A 20,143-nucleotide genomic window follows, 5' to 3' on the forward strand; every position below is an offset into this window, starting at 1 on the left:
TGGCCAGCAAGTGCCTTTCCCCAAGGGACCTGGTCTGTCTCGCCAGGTCCTATCGTGGCTCCTAAAACATGTGCCAAGTCTTCAGTAAGCCCAGTGAAAGACGCAGGAACAAATGGACGAAGGAACGGATGGGTAGTGAGGATGAGTGCGACCTGCCATCCAGGGCAGCATGGAAAACAAAAACAACCCCAGAACATCAGGACCCGCTGGGCTCCTGGGGCCAAGGAATCTGCCGCTGGGTCTGAATGCACAGGGTGCCCCTGGGCCCCGGGCCCACCCGCCAGTGTGGACGGCAGAGGGACGAGCAGACACTGCACCTACAGACAGGCAGACAGGCTGCTACTGCCCTCCGTTCACCAAGTCTGCCAACTGCTGTGGCCGTTCGTCAGGGGGTCCTGGCTGCCTGCTGGCCCCTGGCCCCGTCACCTGAGTCTCCACCTGCAGGAGGGTGCCTGTGCTGGGGGACTTGGACTGAACTGACCTGGATTCTGCCTGGGACCCCGGTGCTGTCCATCCGACTGGCCACATTGACCGTGTTTCCCCAGATGTCGTACTGCGGCCGGCGAGCCCCGATCACCCCAGCCACCACAGGCCCAACGTTGATGCCTGGAAGGTGACCACCATGTGGCGTCAGTGGGATGCTTGCAGGGGAGGGCGCTGTCCCTTGCAGGATCGCGGATTCCCAGGGTCACCTAGCTCGAGCCCCTTCCCAAAGCAGGACCCACTGCCTCACAGAGCGGTGGCACAGCCTGTGTGTGGACGTGGCCACCAGGCTGCACTGTCCTGAGCCCCAGGGGCCCCATCTCCGGGGACCTCGCTGGGCTGAGCTGCCAGCAGGAAGGTTGAGCCCTCCGTCTGCAGGCTCACCAGTGCCCTGATGGCAGCTCCCTTTTCAAGTAAGAACAGTGGCTCCTCCTGTCCCTGGATGGGACCCTGAGGCTATTTGAGGGAGCCAAGAACTGCTCACAGCATTTCAGGGCACGCTGAAGGGGAAGGAAGGCCCCTTATCTTTACGGGGCTCCGGGTCCGGCTGGCCAGGACAGCCATGAGGTGCCTGGTCACCAAGGGAAGGGAGCCCCGAGGTCAAGGACCTGCCTGCTTTGCACAGCAGGGCTCCCGTGAGCCTCTCCCTGGGCGTCTACACCGTGGCCTAGGCGCTAGAATTTGGGGTCAGCTGATGCGAGCGAGCACTTGCCTCCAGCTGAGTGTGGACTCAGGTGCATCTAAACGTCTCCACGACAACCGAGATTTGTCATGTGTTTCCTGAGCTGGACAATAGCCCTTCCAGGTCCTAAGGCACTGCTGCCCAGCTTTCAGAGACAGCTGTCCCTGTGTTCCCAAGCGGTCAATCTAAGAGGTGTCACCCTCCCTCTGGGAAACCAGGGGTGGCCTGCTGAGCCCTGCTCCTAGGGGGTGAGCCCAAGCGCCGCGAAGGCTGGCACCACGTACCCACACGGAGCACAAAGTCATTGTACGACTGGTAGTTGATCTCATCCAGGACGTCGAACATCTCGATGGCAAAATCCGCCAGCGCGCTGAGGTGTGAGGAGACGCTCTTCTTAGCCTGGGCACGAGCACACACAGGTCATTGTGTTTGGGGTGCAGGGACACTCAGTGGGTGCTGCCTGGGGGGAGGGGGACCAGCCTGTGCCCCTGGTGGGGTCGGGGACTTCATCCCACATAAGGCAGCAGCCTGGGGGACCGTGCCCAGCTGCGTGGAGGGGGTTGGTTTTCTTCAGGGACCTGAGGGACCTACAGCTGCCCTGGGCATGTGGGTCGTCCCCTCGGACAGGAGGACACTGACACAGAGGCCGAGCGCTGCCTCCAGGGCCTGGACCCACCCCGAGGCCGACCTGCTGCAGGCAGGGGGGCAGCCTGTGAGTGGGGACCGGAGGTCCCAGCTCGCGCTCACGTTGTCATGGGCCGTCATACGCAAGTAAAACGAGGTCCGTGGAGGGTTCCGTCAGGGAGCAGCCAAAGCTCGCCCTCCCTCCCACGCTGAGACCACATCTGTCCTCACTCTGGCACTGAAAGGCCGTGTCTTTTGTGAAACGACAGCCATACGTTTTCTTTTTTTTTTAATGATATCAAGGTTTCTCATTTTCCTTTTTTAAGGGGTATTTTACTAGGCCTCAAAGTTGGGGAGCGAATGCTTTTTTCAAAAATTAACTGACAGTTTTGAGTTTGCAGACAAATTGAGCAGACAGTATGGAGAGCACCCACCCACCCCACGCCCCGTCCCCACACAGCTGCCCCAATTGTTAACATCCTGACTTAGGGTATGACACATTTGTTACCTACACTGATTCTTATTAACTAGAGTCACAGTTTCCTTTAGGGTTCACTCTATGTGTTATAAATTCTGTGGGTTTCGACAAATAGAGAATTTCATGTGGCCACGACTGCAGTATCATTGCTTGCAAAGATTTTTCTCTCAGTCTGTGGATTGCCTGCTCATTGTAGTATCTTCCACAGGATAGAATTTTGAAATTTTCATTAGGTCCAACTTACGGATGTTTTTTTCCACGGCTCATGCATTTGGTGCTGTACCTCCCCACTGACACTCGGGTGTCCTCCTGAGAGGACGCAGGTGTTACCTTCCAGGTGCAGGAGCTTATAGGCCTGCATTTTACATTTAGGTCAACGATCCATTTTGAGTTCATTTTTGTGAAGAGAATAAACTCTGTTTAGATTAAATATTTAAAGATATTAGGTTGGTGCAAAAGTAATTGCATTTTAAAAGGTTAAAAATTGCAAAAATCACAATCACTTTTGCACCAACCTAATCGACAGACAGACAGATGACAGCAACAGATAGAAGAGATGACAAAAGATGGATGATAACCAGTTCCAGCACCATTTGTGGAAAAGACCATCTTGGCTCCATTGACTTGCCTCTCTCTCTGCTCCTTTGTCAAAGGTCAGTTGATTGTACTTGTGGGGTCTGTTCCTGGGTCTCTGTTCTGTCCCACTGTCTGTTTGTCTGTTTCGTCACCAGCACCACTGTCTTGGTTACCACAGCCTCATAGTCAGTCTTGACGTCGGGCAGTGTCAGTCCCCCGACTTCGTTCTTCATCAGTGTCAGTCCCCCGACTTCGTGCTTCTCCTATATTGTTGGCTCTTCTGGGTCTTTTGCCTCCACATCAAGTTTAGAATCAGTTTGTCAATAGTCGCACAGTAACCTCCTGGAATTTTGATTGAGATGACATTGAATCTGTAGATAAGTTGGGAAAAACTGACGTCTTGACCCTATTGAGTCTTCCTATGAAGCTACATAGACCCTCCTCACCTAGAGCTTTTCCATCCAAATTTTATAGCTCTCCTCATACAAATCTTGTGTACATTTTTAGATTTATGTCTGGTGTTTAACTGGGGGAGGAGGGCTTATGTAAATAGTATTGTGTTTTTAATCTCAAATTCCACTTCTTCATTCCTGGTATATAGAAAAGCTATTGACTTTCTCATATTAATCTTATATCCCACAAACTTGCTATAATTGCTTATTAGTTCCAGAAGTTTTCTATCATTGTTGATTCCTTTTTATTGTCTATATAGTTTTCCTTCTTTCTTCCCAGTCTCTATACCTTTTATTTCTTTTCCTTGTCTTATTGTGTTAATTAGGACTGCAGCATGAATGCTGAAAATGGCTGGTGAGAAGGGCCGTCCTCGCCTGGTTCCCGATCTCAGTAAGGGGAGGCATTTGTTTCTCACCATTAACTATGACGCTAAACCACAGGTTTTTTGTAGATGTTCTTTATCAAGTTGAGGAAGCTTCCCTCTATTCCTAGGGATTTCTGAGAGAGGTGTGTGTGTGTGTGTGTGTGTGTGTGAATCAGGAATAGATATATTGGATGTTGCCAAATGATTTTTCTACATAAATTGATATGATCATGATTTCTCCTCTTTATTCTGTTGACATGGTGAATTTCATTAATTCACTTTGAAACATTGAGCCAACTTTGCATATTTGGAGTAATTTCACTTGTATGTGACGTGTAATTCTTTTCGTACCTTGCTGGATTCAATTGGCTCATATTTATTAAGGGCTTATGTATCGAAATTCATGAGAAGTACTGGCCTGTAATTTTCCTTTCTTATAATTTATCTAGTTGTTATATTATTGTAAAGCTGGACTCATAGAATGAGTTAGGAACTATTTCTTCTACTTCCATATTCTGGAAGAGATTTTAGAGAATTGGTACAATTCCTTCTTTAAATGTTCAGTAGAATTCACCAGTGAACCCATCTGGGCCCAGAGCTTTCTGTTTTGGAAGACTATTAATCATTGATTCAATTTCTTTAATAGATATGGACCTATTATTTATTTCCCCTTGTGTGAGTTTTGGTAGATTGTATCTTTCAAGGAACTAGTCCATTTCCTCTAAGTTATCAAATTTGTGGGCGTAGTTTATAATGTACTTTATTATCCTTTCAGTGACCATTGGTTCAGTAGAAATGCGCTCTCTTTCATTTTTATTAATAATTTGTGTTTTCTCTTTTTTTCTTTGTTACCATGGCTAGAGATTATCAAAGAACCAGCTTTTGGTTTCATTGGTTGTCTTTACTGCTTACCTGTTTTCAATTTTATCGATTTGTGCTCTAATTTTATTATTTCTTTTCTTCTGCTTGCTTTAGTTTTATATTACTCTGCTTTCTCTAGTTTCCTAAGATGGAAGCTTACATTATCTGTTTTAGATTGCTCTTCTTTTCTAATATATGAATTCAATGATATAAATTTCCTTCTAAACACTGCTTTTGATGCACCCCGCAGATTTTGAAAATACACAAATTGTATTGTTATTTTCATTTAGTTCAAAATATTTTTAAATTTCTCTTGAGACTTCTTCATTGATCCATATGTCACTTAGAAGTATGTTGCTTAATCTCCAAATATTTTGTAATTTTCCACTTATCTCCTGTTATTGATTTCTGGTTTAATTCCATTTGGGCCTGAGGATATACTTTATATGATTTCAATTCTTTTAAACCTAAGTTGTGTTTTATGGCCCAGAGCTGGTCTATCTTGGTAAATATCCCATGTGCGCTTCAGAAGAAGTGCGTTCTGCTGTTGTGGGATGAAGGCGTCTATAGTTGTCGGTGATATCTGGTGCTTGATGATGCTGTTCTGTGCAACTATCTTTACTGACTTTCAGCTGGACCTGTCCATCACTGACGGAGGGTGTTGGAGTCTCCAACTCTAACTGGAGTCATCAATTTTTCTTTGTGTTTCTACCAGCTTTTGCCCACATAGTCTGAGGTTCTATTAACTGCATGCACATTAAAGACTGTTGTCTTGGAGAGGTGACTCCTTCATCTTTAGGCAATGACCCTTTATCTCCGTCTGCTAATTTTCCTTGATCTGATGTTTGCCTTGTCTGAAATTAAGACAGCTACTTGAATTTTCTTTTATTAGTGCTAGCATGGTATCTCTTCCTACATCTTTTTATTTTTTAAGGTATCTCTGTGTGTCTTTATATTTAGAGTGTGTTTTTTGTGGGAAACCTATTTGAATCTTTTTTTAAGCCATTGTGTCAGTCTCCATCTTGTAAGTGGTGTATTTCCCATTCACATTTAAAGCGATTATTTACCATTTGCAACAACATGGATGGACCTAGAGGGTATTAGGCTCAGCGAAATAATTCAAACAGAGAAAGACAAATACCATATGACCTCACTTATATGTGTAATCTAAAGAACAATATAAATGAAAAGAACAAAACAGAAATATTCACAAATACTGAGAATAAACTGATAGTTGCCAGACGGGAGGGGTGGGGGTCAGGGTGAGAAAGGTGAAGGGATTAGGAAGTACAAACTGGCGGCCACAACACAGAGCCTGGGAGGTGAAGTACAGCACAGGGAACATGGTCAACAATATGGTAATCATGGTGTGGTGCCACGGGCATTAGACTCGTGGGGAGATCACTTCGTAAATTATACAAATGTTTAACCACTATGCTGTACACCTGAAACTGATAAAATATTGAATATCAACTATAATTGAAAAAATAAAACTTTTAAAATGTGAAAAAAAAGATGACAAGGATTCATTTAATTCTAGAAGCAAGAAAAAACAAACAAAAATGTGGTTACAGATATAGCTAGATTAGTCTCTACCACATTCATAACCATTTTCCATTTGTTGTATTTCTGCTTTCCATCTCCCTCTCTTTTTCTGCCTATTTTTCTTAGGGACAATATGAGTACTTTCTTCTCACTTCTGCATTGGGACAGCAGAACACTCAGTGGTGCCAGGGTGGCGGGGCTGGCAGGGATGGAGGAAGGCCCAGTGACTGGCCTCTGTGTGCACGTTGTGTCTGGAGAGAGCTGGGCACTGACAAGATGGCCCACAGGCCGCTGTGCTAATCCAATGCAGAGGGGAGAGCAAGGCCCTCAGCAGAGCCTGCCCAGGGTCCCGGGGCAGTGGGGGACAGCGCTGGGACCCAGGCCCCGCAGGGCCCCAGACGGCACTCACCGTGGCCCCGGTCGTGGGCGCCAGCCCCACCGCGGCCATGTAGGTGCTGCCTATGGTCTTGATCTTCTCCAGGTCCTTGTAAAAGTCTTTCTCCATGAGCTTCGTTTAAAACACAAAACTGTTCAATGTTACATAACATTTTAGACAAGTCACGACAGCGATAGGCCGCCTCAAGCCTCCGCAGAGCGGACGAGCGCATGAGAAAGCAACGTCTTCTTCGCTGTGGGTGCCAGGCCAGGTCTGGGCAGAACTGAGAGGTGCAGAACATGCCCTGTCCTCCAGCTCCCGGCCACCCGGGAGGAGCACGGGCCTCCATGGGAGGGACGCAGCGCTGGAGGGCACGAGGAGCCCACCACCCACCCACCCACCCACCATCCACCCTGTAGGTGAGGCCACCCAGCCCGAGCCCGTGTTTAAAAGACAGGGGATAGGTGTCCTCGCCTGGCCTGCAGCCCAGTGCCCCCAGCCACGCCCTGGCAGCCTTCCTCCCAGTCTTATGGCTAAGACCCCTCCTCAAATGTCACAACTGGTCTGCACCCCAATCAGACAGCGGGCATGTGCTTTCTCCCCATCCCTCCCAAGGGCACGTGATCCGGTGCTGGGCCCAGCTCAGGACTCAGTTGGGAGAAGGTGGTGCTGCCCAGCAGCAGGACACCACCCCATGCCCCATGGCGGGGATGGTGGGGACGGTGGGGACGGTGGGGACGGCGAGGCGCCCTTACCTCGTCGAAGTCGGCGATGATCTCGTTGAGGAGGCGCAGGCACTCCACCCCCATGTTGTTGCCGTCCAGCTCGATGTAGAAGTCGTTGAAGTTGGGGATGGAGGCGAACATGACGCCCACCTGCGAGTACGACTGGTAGTAGAGGTCCTGGGGGTCAAAGGTCAGGTCAGCACCATGCAGGGCTCAGGGGGCTTAGGGGCCACCAGAGGTCAGCCGGCACAGTGGGTGCAGGGACCTGCGACCAGCTCCCTCCCACCCCCGTGTCGGAGACCAGGGGGCACAGAGGGAGGGCTCTGCCTGGCCCAAGGCCCAGCCAGAGGGAAATGAGTCCTGGGAGCTATTTCAGGCCAAGCCAGGCAAGCTGACCCCCCAGCCCAGCCCCTTCCTTTGTGAGTCAGTGCTGGCCAGCCCTGTGCTGTGGGCCCAGGTGGTCCCGAGCTGTACAGGGCAGCTGCAACCACAGGAGCCTCTGACCCGCCCAAACCCGCTCGCCCAGGTTACTGACGCAGCCGGCCTTCCTCCTGGGGGCAATGGCACTATGCTTTCTCGCAGGAGCAAATGGAGGATACCCCTCTGGGGTGCCTCGTGTGTCCCAGGAGCGTGGCTCAGACACTCCCTGCCCCTGGGGGTGGGAGAGGGGACCCCTCAACTTCAGTGTGACTGAGGGCTCAGAGATGGCCATGCTTTGTGACTTTAAACAGAGAAGTGATAGGAGGGCCCCCCCTCGGACCCGCAGCTGGGACCTGGGACCCCACCCCGCAGCCCACCTGCCAGCGCCCGGCCACGCGGCCTGCTCACCATGTTCCGGGGGTTGGACATGAGGAAGTGCTGGGCGACGTGAGCCGGCAGGAGGTTGAAGAGAATCCTTCTGTTGTCCAGCTTCACTTTCTCCATGTCGTCTCGCTCCTCCTCTGCCTGCGAGGGTACAGCCTCCGTGAGACTCACTGATACCCCCACAGGACTCTGAACCCTCTTCCCAACCAGACCCTGACTCGGGGCATCCCTGCTCAGCCAGTGCATCCAGCCCTCCGCCCCTGACATCTGACCCCCCTCTAGGTGACGTGGGACCACCAGGCCTGCCCTCAGCAAGAATCCCGCAAGGTCGGTTTGGCCAGAAACCCCCCAATACCCGTGACATCTCCCCATCTGCTGGCCCCCACCTGCTCCTTGGCTAAACCCCCACTTATCCTGCATATTTGGGGCTGAGCCCCGTCCCTCTCCCAGGGCACTGGCCCCCAATTGTCCTGTACAACATCAGCCTCACCACCTTTAACAAGTAAGAACCCAACATCCACTTGACACCTCTACTGAAGTTATGGCCATATGCTTTCTCATCCCCATAAGGCGCCGATGGTCTACACCAAGCTCGTCCCCACCCCCACCAGGCACAGGGGCCCAGAAGATCCACAGCTTCCTGGATAATTCACCACCCGATATGATGGAACTTTCAAAGGACAGACAATGAGTCTGCCACTTCCAGAGTCTACCCCCAGCCACCTTCTGGGGACCAGATGTCTGCAGCAGCCATTTCCCAGGCACGAGCCCACTGTCAGGTCACACCGCCCCCCATGTCACTGAGGTGCTGCCACCTGCCCCGCTCACGGGAATGCCCAAAGCCGCCCAAGCTCCTACTTCTTCTGGAACCTCCCACCTCCCTGGGCACAGACACAAGCAGAAAGCTGTGGGGACCTGACTGGGCAGACCCAGCACCCAAGGAGCTCAGCCAGGCAGCAGCTCCCAGGACCAGGTCCGACCAGGGGGACGCGGCAGAGCAGCCAGCGGGCACAGCAAGTCCCAGCTGTGGACCTTTGCCCCTGGGCCGGCAGAGAGGAAAGCAGCCGAACTCCATGGCCCTGCCCATCGGCCACTGTGACTGCGCCAGGGGCGCTACTGGCAAAGTGCCAACAGCAGCCAGTGGTCAGGCGCCAGCCCTCAGCGACAGAAGCCTCTGGGTCCCATGGACACAGCTGGGCTCCCGACCTGGCACAGAGCCCAACCTGCAACAGGAGCTCAGCTTGGGGGCATCTCCAGGTGGGTGGCAGCATGACAGGGCACCACACTCCTGAACGTCAGTCGTACATGGAGCCTCAGTGACGGGCTGCAACTGGGCCATCAGCAGCTGAGTCTTGAAGGCCACTCCTTGGTTGGTGTCACCTGCCCAGGTGACGTGCTCCAGTTCCTCTTCATAAAATGGGTGTAAAGTACCCATTTTTAGAGACAGCGTTCCTGTTTATGAAGGGGGTAGAAGTGCACACGCTGCCTGGCAGGCCAGGAAGTGTCGCCTCTGTGATGTCACTGCCGTACAGCTGAGCTGCTCAGTTACGTGCTGCTGGATTTCACATGGCGATCCTGCCAGTTAAAGGCAAGATGAGGGATTTGCAGAGGTCACCGTGGGCGCAGGAGCCCGGCACACGTACGCCCTTGGCACAGGGGACGGTGAGGAGAGGCTACAACCAGCAGGTGAGGTGGCCTGCAGGCCCCAGGCCTCGTTCTGGGCATTTCCAAGGAAAACAGCCCTGTGACACAGTTACCAAGGAGACTGACCACATGACCTGCTTCCTCCTGCTCCTGAAAGCAGGTAGACAGGCGGCAGGTGAGGACAAGAGAAGGAACCAGGAGCTACGCATCCCGCTGGTAGGAGCGTGGGCTCTGCAGACAGGAGCCCTCGGCGTGGGCAAGTCTGAGCGGGGCCAGCTGACCCACCGGAACAACCAGAGGGGAAAGAAAAGGCTCCGAGCGGAACTGGGAACCCCGCCCCCAAGCCAGGCATGACCAATCACCTACGAACACGTGTGCATGACACACAAAAGAAAGGGTTTTGAAAGATGAGATGAAGAGGAGGTAAGTAACGCTTTTAAAAGAACACTTTATTAATGGCATATTTTGCTCTTAACAAAAAGTCACTGTTAGCGTTAATATTTTAATGAAAGCAGCGTAGGTGAGCATACTTCAGCTTCTTAAAAAGGATCTTGCTCTGTTGCTTTGTGATGAGAAGCCTTGGTTCCAAGTTCAGTTTATTTCAATTTATTTACAATTTGCTCAGATTTGTGGGCTATCAGATTGGTGTCTTCCTAAATCATCATCTATTTTTTAATCCATTCACGGATGCAAAAGTTTTTGTTGAAATTTGACTGGTAAGTGTCCATCTTCTTATGAATCAAGCAGAGGAACTTGTATAATTGTCACCTTTGTCCGCAGTTTTGCTTTCCACAGTTTCAGCTACCCATGGTCAACTACAGTCCAAAACTATTAAATGGAAACTTCTAGAAATAAACAACTCACAAGTTTTAAATTGTGCGTCGTTCTGAATGGTGTGATGACACCTTGACCTGTCCTGCTCCGTCCTGCCTGAAACGTGAATCATCACTTTGTCCAGCATCTCCTCACTGTTTGTCATGTGCAGCCGTCTCAGTGATCAGATCGACTGTCACGGTGTCACAGTACTTGTGTTCAAGTAACTTATTCTACTGAATAATGGCCCCAAAGTGCAAGAGCAGTGATGCTGGAGTTTCGGAGACGCCAACGAGAAGCCCTGAGGTGCTTCCTGTAAGTGACAAGGTGTGTGTGTAGAAGAATGGCGCTGCGGCTTGTGTGGTGACCGCCCCCACCCCGGGACCGTGTTACTGTCACAGGTGAGTGGAGGGGGCGCCGGCCGCTAGCTTGGCTGCAGCTCCAGAACTCCATGTCTGTGCCAGCCCTCCCTCTGAATGCAGATAACGGCGGCTGCACAGCCACCCTCGGAATGAGCATTCACTGGTACAGAAATAAGTGGTTTTATTATCATCAAAATTACAACTGATGCCGTGATTACCTACTGAGTCCAGAGAGAAAAACTGCACTGGAACAGAAGCGTTCTGATGGTTAAAGGCCAGGAGGCTGAGGAAGTCATCTGGAGCGAAAAGCCTATCCGTTTATGTAGGCTTGGACAACCAGCCCGGTCTCAATAAATAATTAACCCACAAGTCTTTGGCCTGGCAATTTTGCAATGGTTTGAGGACTCTGATAGCTACACAACATGCTTAAATATCCATGGGCAAAAACGCAAAGCCTAGAAACGTCCTTGTTTTGTTGGATTTACTGGGAAGTGAGGGAGCACTTCTTGTGACATACCCTTGGAAAATTATGTCACATATGTCGTGTAGGAACCCGCCCCTGGGACACACAGAGTCGTTCTCCTGCACTGAACCCCTGACAGCCTCGCAGTGGGACCGGTGGGGCCTGTGGTGTCACTGGAGGGGAACCCCAGGGCAGCGCTGGTCACCTATTGTGTTTAATGACATTTAAAGGAACACCAACATCAGAAAAGCTCTTGCCAACACAGATGAGAGAAAATGCCTGCCCTGGGGCATCCCCAGCTGGAAGGGCCATCAGCCAGGGCCTCAGTGCTGCTCTGTAAGTGTGAGGACCAGAGCAGAGCAGATGTCCAGCCCACACATTGAAACCCGAGCCTCACACACCCCCAGCCCTCCGGCCGGTCCAGGTCTTCCCTGCTTACCCATTCTTCTCAGGCTCTGAGTAGCTATTCATAAATGAAAGACTGGAAACCAGAGGGGCCAGCTGATGGCGGGTAGACGCATCTCAGGGACCAGCCAGCCCAGTCACCCTGGGGAGCCAGCCAGAGCCAGACAAGACCAAGTTCAGGGCACAGCCTGCCACAGACACCGCTCTCCATTGCTTGGCGTGGCCCAGCAGCTGGCCTGCTGTGTGTGCTGGCATCTGCTCTGACCCAGCCCACTGGGAGGTCCCTGGCCGCCTGCTTCCTGTTGGGCTTGGCCAGCGGGCAATGAGGGAGCATAGTATGCTGGGTCCCTCCTGGCAGGGTCCCTTCGGGCTGGCTGTGTCCCTTGGTCGTGAATCCTGTCTGGTGGCCCTCCCTGTCCCAGGCTCTGGGATCCACTGCCCCTGCCCTCGAGGCCTGGGGTAGGGACTCTCCACTGTGGTGCCCAGGGCACCAACATTCTGGGGTTGCCTCACACCTGCCCCATCTTTCAGATGGTCCAAGCACCATCAGCTCTCGACCTCACCTGCCTGGAGTCTGCTCTCTGCCCTCTGCCAGACTGAGTGATTCATCTCTGAGGCCACTCCCCCTCTACCACAGCCCCTCACCCGATAGCCAGCCCTGCCTGGGCTCCACAGAGCCACTGCCAAGGTGCCCTCTTGGTGGCCCTGTGGCCCTGCAGGTGGTCCCCCCATGGTCCCCTACCTGCCACTGCCAGGCTGCCTTCTGGACATGGCAATGAGACCATGCCATCCTGCCCATGGAGGAGGGAGGCCTGGGGGCCACGCCTCTGTGTTGGCTCTGAGCCTTCCGTGGTCCCCAGCAGCTTTCCCACCTGGGGTCTCTTCGAAGACCCTTCCTGCTGCCATTTGTCTTGTCCCCTCAACAGCAGCTCTTCATCCTCCCATGGTCCTCATATATCCAGGGGGTCTGGGAAGCACGGGCTCTTCCCAGAACCCTGGGGGGGCTTCAGGGGGCTGTGATGGGTCTGAGTCCCTCAAGGGGAGGGGATGAGCCAGCAGCAGCTGTGTCCCACGTGCAAGCCCACACCAGGGCACCCCGTCTGCAGCAAGAAGGGCCTGTGCTGTCCAGAGAGCCCAGCCTGGGCGTCCCCGCCCCAAGGGGAGGAGCCAAGGGGCTCAGGCCTCCGGCCGGCCTGGGATCCAGAATCCAGATGTGGGTAGACACATTGGGCTGCAAGCCCTTAAGGCCAGGGCTCCCAGGCCACCACGCAGCCGGGGCAGGACCCAGAACTGCACCTGGGCTATAGCAGGTGCGCAGGGCAAACCCCCGGCGGCCATCACCTGCCTCCCGGGGGTGAGGGCCCAGGGGCAGCTCCCACGTCCACTGCCTCTCAGCCCCTTCATGCCTCTTGTGTCAGAACTTCCCAGGGGACACATTAAAACAGATTCCAGTCCCTACCTGCAGACCTACTAAACCCAGGATGGGCCGAGTGAAATTGCATTTTCTGGAGTTTCCCACAATCCAGATGACACCCTCGTCATATCCAGCCTGGGAGAGGCTGAGCCCCTCTGCACCATCACCCCTCTGCTGGAATGCCTCTGGGGACAAACTCTGGCCATGAGACACGGTTCATCCCCCCAGCCTTCCTGCACTCGGGCCCCCATCCCTCTCCTCGCCCTGGACAATGCCTGCCCTCCCACCCAGCTGGGGTCCAGCTGGAACCCCCACTGGACACCTGCTCTCAAGGGGCTCCTTTGCCACCCCCAAGGAAGCAGAAAGGGCTCATCTTGCCTGCGCAGCCCAGAGGTAGTCCAGCCGCAGTCTGATGTCCACCTGCCGGGCGTGCAGGGCCAGCGTGCATGCGAACAGCAGGATGGCCACGATCGGCTCGAAGCTGCGCCCGGAGACGGAGCCGCCCCTTGGGGAAGCCGAGGAAGGAAACCAGTCAGTGCCAAGATTCTGTCATCAAACACAAGCCCATCTGATGAGCGCCCCTGAGACACGACACCTGCAGCCAGACTGGGGACAGACGCAGGCTGAGCTACATCTGGCCGAACCCAAGGCTACCAACCAACGAGCTTCCCAACCAGCTCCCAGAACATGTAGCAATTCGCACAAATATGACGACACCTGCTCTGCTCTATTCTGGGGGAGAGGCACACCTACCCCACAGCCTTGGTGTACCCGCTGAGTTCCAGGACCAGGATGTAGGACGCCGTGAGCATGGACAGCAGAATCATTTTGGGCAAGGAGGACACCCGCAGGAAGATGGAGAGCGGGAGGGTGCCCACAAGGCAGCAGAGCAGGGCGTGGGGTGCAGACTCGCAGGGGGGGGCCGGCAGCACTGGGTCCTGGGCTCCAGAAGACAGGACCACCAGGGATCCATTGGGACCGGAGCTCCAGGCCCAGGGCAGGCAGCCCACCTGAAGAGGAACGGAGGACAAGACGCTGTCCCTCTGCCCCAAGCCTCTGCAGCCCACCCCCTCCCCCAGGCGCCACCACTGGGACTCAACCATCCTGCCTGTTCACAGTCCTTTAAGGCCTGTCACAACCAAAGGGAGGAGCAGGATCCCAGCACCTGGACCAGTGAGCAAAGACCACTAAAATGCTGCCAACCCCCAGCTCCATCCTGGTCCTCCCGCCCCAGCTCCGTCCCGGTCCTCCCGCCCCAGCTCCGTCCCGGTCCTCCCGCCCCAGCTCCGTCCCGGTCCTCCCGCCCCAGCTCCGTCCCGGTCCTCCCGCCCCAGCTCCGTCCCGGTCCTCCCGCCCCAGCTCCGTCCCGGTCCTCCCGCCCCAGCTCCGTCCCGGTCCTCCCGCCCCAGCTCCGTCCCGGTCCTCCCGCCCCAGCTCCGTCCCGGTCCTCCCGTCCCAGCTCCGTCCCCGTCCTCCCGTCCCACCTCCGTCCCGGTCCTCCCGCCCCACCTCCGTCCCGGTCCTCCCGTCCCAGCTCCGTCCCGGTCCTCCCGTCCCAGCTCCGTCCCGGTCCTCCCGTCCCACCTCCGTCCCGGTCCTCCCGTCCCAGCTCCGTCCCGGTCCTCCCGTCCCAGCTCCGTCCCGGTCCTCCCGTCCCACCTCCGTCCCGGTCCTCCCGCCCCAGCTCCGTCCCGGTCCTCCCGTCCCAGCTCCGTCCCGGTCCTCCCGTCCCACCTCCGTCCCGGTCCTCCCGTCCCAGCTCCGTCCCGGTCCTCCCGTCCCAGCTCCGTCCCGGTCCTCCCGTCCCACCTCCGTCCCGGTCCTCCCGCCCCAGCTCCGTCCCGGTCCTCCCGCCCCACCTCCGTCCCGGTCCTCCCGCCCCACCTCCGTCCCGGTCCTCCCGTCCCACCTCCGTCCTGGTCCTCCCGCCCCTGGTACTTCTGTCCTCTACATTATGAAGGAGCAGGTCTCCCTTTACCGTATAAAACTGCACTGCTTCCCCTGGATGAAGTCCCCCAACTTCTGGGCACCCCCAGGCCTGTCTGATCCCCCCGTGCTCTCTCCCACCCCCAGGCTGGCCCCCACGTGGCTCCCACAGGCGTGCCTTCATCCGCACACCTCTCTGCTCGCCACACCCAGCCCTGCTGTGAGTCAGAGATGCTCACCACACATCCTTGGGCCACAGAGTAGATCAAGACCGCTATGAAAATACACAAGACCGTGCGAATCTGGATTGTCAGGCACCCTGGGAAACACTGAACAATAAAGTATTATTGTTTAAATAGCCTCTTAATACAAAGGGATTAATGTCCAAAGTAAACAGTTCACAACGGATGTGCCGCGTGGCTCGGTGCTGCCGCAGTCTCACTCACTATACATTCCCGCAGCAAGCTCTTGGCCATTTTCTTACAGAGGATCTCCCAGGTGGAAAACTTGCCAAAAAAGGGAGACACTGACACCTTTAAACTAAAAAGAGCAACACTTCCCACCTCCTGCATTGTGACTTTGGCACTAAAATTAACTAAATATATTAACTTGGTATTTTCATAATATTGAATCCTTCTATCTTATAAATGGTAAGAATTCCCATTTATTGGTGTCTTACATGGTTTAAGTTTTATCCTTTTCTTCAAACAGGTTTTGTATAATTTTTGTTATTAGATACTTTATTTTAAATTTATTTGCTCTAAATACATTTTGCAACATTCAACAATTTCGTGGATAAAACTCAGAGATCTTTTTAGACTCACACTCTTGAAACTAGAAATAAAAGTGAAATTAAAGATCACACTGTGGATGGTCAGTCGTAATGAGGCGGAAGCTGCCAGGTGACCTGACTTCAGCGTTTAAACGACTTGGGCAATGGGACAAGTACGCAACCCAAGCTCCGGCTCTCGTCTCCACTGTGTGATGCGTTCCGGCCCAAGGAGCAAAGTCAGGGCCTCTGGAGTCTCTGACCAGGCAGGCACTCAATTAAGAAGCATGTCTCCATCACGGCCACAGACACACACGGCTAAAGCAAGATTCTGGGAAGCCCTGACTACATCAGAAGCAGGATGATGGTTTCCATTCATTTCTACTCCACTCCTTTTGTCCACACCTCACAAAAAAATGATTTCACAGCCCCCAGGGAGTGGCAATTTGAAGGTTGAAAAATACTGATGCCATCTCTGCTGAATAAATGAACCCCTGGTCTACCATATGAACACATGACAAACCAGCGCTCCCCTGTCCCCATCTCATGTTCACTCAGTCACTATCTGTCACCCCCCCATCATGCCACAACCTCTGAACAATGCGTGGCACACTATGGGGCTTAATGAGCTCCTGCTACCTACCTATCGGGGACAGGCGAGGGGAGAAATGCCTCCACAGCCCCACCTGTCCTGCCAAGAGGGCAGGCGGAGGCCACAAATGGACCTGTCCAGGTGATGTCAGGTACAGGACACATGCACGCACGTACCTGGACGCGGGCAATTTGCAGATACAGGACACAGGCCACCAGGAAGCAGATACAGAACACCAGCAGGAGCAGGACGGCCACAGTCCTAGAACAGAAGACACGTGGTCACCGTGAGCCGGGCTGAGAGATGAGCCTGAGGCTCTGCCCCCGCCCGCCCCACCTGGTCCCCTGGGCCCCAGGAAGAAGCAGCAGTGTCTGGGGACTTGCGCAGACTCCCCAGTGTCTCCCTCTAGGACCTGAGTCCTGCTGGGCTCCAGCTGGGAACCTGAGCTGTGTTTTCCAGGAAAAGTTTGAGCCCCAGGTGGAAACATCCAGGTGGCACAGTGTGTTCACATTGTGGGCGGGGCTTGGCATCCATGCACCTTCTGGAAACTCACTTTGACTCATGATGATTAAACATTAATAAAATCACTGTATTTTTCTTCCTTTTCAGAGGCCACTTTTCCTCCTTTTTATGCTTCTGAAAACAACACACCTAGAAACCAATGTGCCATTTGGTGCCCTGTTTTGATTTTCTGCCTCAGAAGCTGTCAGGAAGGCAATGGTGCATTGTGTGACAGACACACTGAAAACACAGTGTCTCAGAGTTGCAAAACTGGAAATCAAAACCTCAGCGAGAGCAGCCACACACACTGCCACCAAGGCTGGAAAAACCACTTATGGAGTCAGTGCAGAGCTGCTGTGGGCTCATGCGGTCCCCAAACACTGGGCCATGATGTGCACAGACAGAACTCGGTGGCCCTCCCCCAACCGACCACGAACCGACCGACCGACTGACCGACCGCGACCGACCGACCGGTGGGGAGCCACACTCACTGCGGGATTATCAGCAGGTAGATGAGGCCAAATAAGGCGGCGAGGAGGAGGGCGAGCACGACGGCACTGGTGAAGTACTCGTCCTGGAGCTGGTGGTACTGCAGACACAGAAACGCGCAGGCGGTGCTGCTGTCCACAGGGCCACGCCTGTCTTCCCGAGGGCACCGCCAGTGCCCAGAGCCCCTGCAGCACCGACAGGGACGGCACCGCGCCCGCCAGACCAGGAGAAGGACGCCGCATGGAGGACTCCTGGCCACTCCTGGCCACAGGCACCTACCTTTCGCTCCCGCTCAGCCTGCTTGTACTTCAGGGTGAAGAAGTTCAAGTCCGCCATCTCCAGGTCAGTCTGGCGGGCTTCTAGGAGGCGGCCGATGTACCTGTTGACGCGGGTGCCTGGGGTGGCATAGACGACATTTGTGGAGAAAGACGAGCGGTTTCTGAGTTTTTCCGAAGCTGTTCTCAACGCCCTGCGCTGCGGCCATCGAGGAACAAAAGGAATGTCGTCACATCACCACTTACTCCCCCGGCTTGCACCCGGACGCACTGCCGCCCGGGCGGGGCTGGGCTCCACCACCTGCTGGCCATGCGAACCCAGGTGGGTTAGCTCATCATCAGTGATGGAGCTCCTGGTCTGCAACCTCCACACAGCGGACCCGTGTGGAGGGGTACAGGACCCCCCACGAGTGCAGTGGGGACAGTGCACTCTGTGCCCAGCACAGAGCAATTAAACAAAAAGCTGGTTCTTTGAAAACGTCAATGAAATCAACAGATCTCCAGCAAGTGTGACAAAGAAAAAGACACTAACAAATTCAGGAATGAAATGTAACTTTACTCCAGACATCAAGAGGATAATAAGGAGACAGTACGAACAGCACCACATGCGTGACTGTGACCACTGAGATCCGTGAGTGACTCCTCAAACACACAAACTACCACAAGTCACCCAACAGGAACGGTAATTTGAATAGCCCTGTAATTACTAAAGAAATTGAATTCACAATTTTAAAAAACTAATCTCTAGGCCCAGATAGCTTCATCTGAGAAATTTACCAAATTAAGAATTAACAACAATTCTACACAATCTCTTCCAGAAAATGGAAGAGGAGGCAATACTTCCCAATTCACTTTACAAAATCAATATTAACCAAAGAAAGTACAAAAATGGGCAGCTATAGGCTATATCACTCATGAATGAAGACACAAAAACCTGTAACAAAATATTGGTAAATAGAATTCAGTAACGTATAATTATACACCATGACCATGTCTAGAGGTGCGAGGCTGTTTAAATATTTCAACATCACTGCAGTCCACCATATTGAGAGGTTAAAGAAGAAAACTCCCACGGTTGTGTCAATTGATACAGAAAAAGCTTTTAACAGTATTCAATACCCATTCGTGATAGAAATTATGAGAAAGCCAGGAGCAGAGGGGAACTCCCCCAACTGGGAAAAGAACATCTATAGACTACCAACAGCTAATGTCATACTCAGTGGTCCAAGAGTCAATGCTTCCCCTCTGTGACCTGGAGTAAGGCAGGGATGTCTTCTCTCAGTCTCAAATTCACATGGTGCAAGAACCCCCAGCCAATGCAATAAGGTGAGAAAAAGAAAAGACAAACAGATCAGAAAGAAAGAAATGCGACTGTCCCTATTTGCAGATGATACGATGTTCTACATAGAAAATCCCACAAAACATACCAAAGCAAACACAAACAAAAAACTCTTAGAAGAAATGAATTCCACAAGGCCACAGAATACAGGATAAGCATAAAAAGAACAACAGTGGTATTTCTTGATATTAGCACTGAGCACGTGAAGACCAAAATTAAAATATAGGACCACTTACAATCACTGAGAAAATGAAACACTAGCTGTAAATCAAACGAAACATGTACAGAATTTATATGCTGAAAACTATACAAAGCTGATGAACGAAATCAAAGATCTCAGTATGTGGAGAGACATACCATGCTCATGGATTAGAAGATGCAACACCGTAATTCTCCTGTATTGATATACACAGGTTTAACATAATTCCTGTCAAGTCTCAGCAGGAATTTCTTTTTTTTGTAGACAGACAAGCTTATTCTTAATATTAAATGGAGAAGAAAGGGGACTAGAATAGCTCATTTTTCTTAAAAATAACAAAGTGAGAAAAGTCACTCTACCCAGTTTTAAGACTTATCATATAACGAATCAATCATGACAATGTACTGTCAGCAGAGGGACAGACATACACATCTGTGGAACAGACTGGAGCGCCCAAAAGAGCCTCACACAAGTACAGTCAATGGATTTTTTTTTTTAACAAAGTGCAAAAGCAATTCAACGGAAGGAGAAGGAAACAGAAGATGGGCATCTACCCAACAACATACTCAGCACCCAGAGATGTCAGGGGTGTGGGAGTGGCATTCGGGGACTCAGGGACCCTGAGCACATGGGAGACAGATGAGAGGAATCCTGACAGCTCCATTTACTGCTGGTGTGAGAGGACAGAGGGAAGGGCCTGCACAGAGGTGACACAGGACAGGGAGGGACAGAGCTGGCAGGGCGCCTGCACGCTCCCAGGGCACCAGGGTCAGACAGCTGGAGAAGGTTGCCAGAGAGCCCAGGCGTCTCATTTCTCCTGAACCTCAGGAGACACTGGGTGGGGTGGGACACACTGCTGGTGCCCTGAGGTCCGAGTAGGGGCCGCTCCACCCAGGAGGGATGGGGACACCCATGCTGAGAGGGCTCACCAAGCCACTTTGAACCCAGGGGCCCCAGGCCCTGTCCCAGATAAGCACAGCG

General features: G+C 52.9%; 1 protein-coding gene across 3 annotated transcripts in view; it reads right to left on the reverse strand.

Annotated features, from left to right (window-relative positions):
- Positions 1 to 20,143, reverse strand: part of ADCY1 (adenylate cyclase 1) — a 55,496-nt gene that overhangs the window by 6,761 nt on the left and 28,592 nt on the right. For 2 of the 3 annotated variants that reach the window (XM_074341081.1, XM_074341082.1), the window contains 11 exons: positions 17,629 to 17,823; positions 17,352 to 17,449; positions 16,536 to 16,620; positions 15,238 to 15,327; positions 13,826 to 14,082; positions 13,459 to 13,577; positions 7,996 to 8,120; positions 7,198 to 7,344; positions 6,476 to 6,574; positions 1,450 to 1,564; positions 482 to 606 (listed from right to left, as the gene is read on the reverse strand). In XM_074341081.1, coding sequence (XP_074197182.1) covers positions 482 to 606; positions 1,450 to 1,564; positions 6,476 to 6,574; positions 7,198 to 7,344; positions 7,996 to 8,120; positions 13,459 to 13,577; positions 13,826 to 14,082; positions 15,238 to 15,327; positions 16,536 to 16,620; positions 17,352 to 17,449; positions 17,629 to 17,823 — 1,455 coding nt within the window. Of the gene's footprint in view, positions 1 to 481; positions 607 to 1,449; positions 1,565 to 6,475; positions 6,594 to 7,197; positions 7,345 to 7,995; positions 8,121 to 13,458; positions 13,578 to 13,825; positions 14,083 to 15,237; positions 15,328 to 16,535; positions 16,621 to 17,351; positions 17,450 to 17,628; positions 17,824 to 20,143 lie in introns of those variants that run through there. The other variant, XR_012498943.1, reaches the window with a different exon arrangement.

This window comes from Rhinolophus sinicus, linkage group LG09, assembly GCF_036562045.2.
Source record: "Rhinolophus sinicus isolate RSC01 linkage group LG09, ASM3656204v1, whole genome shotgun sequence".
NCBI lineage: Eukaryota > Metazoa > Chordata > Mammalia > Chiroptera > Rhinolophidae > Rhinolophus > Rhinolophus sinicus.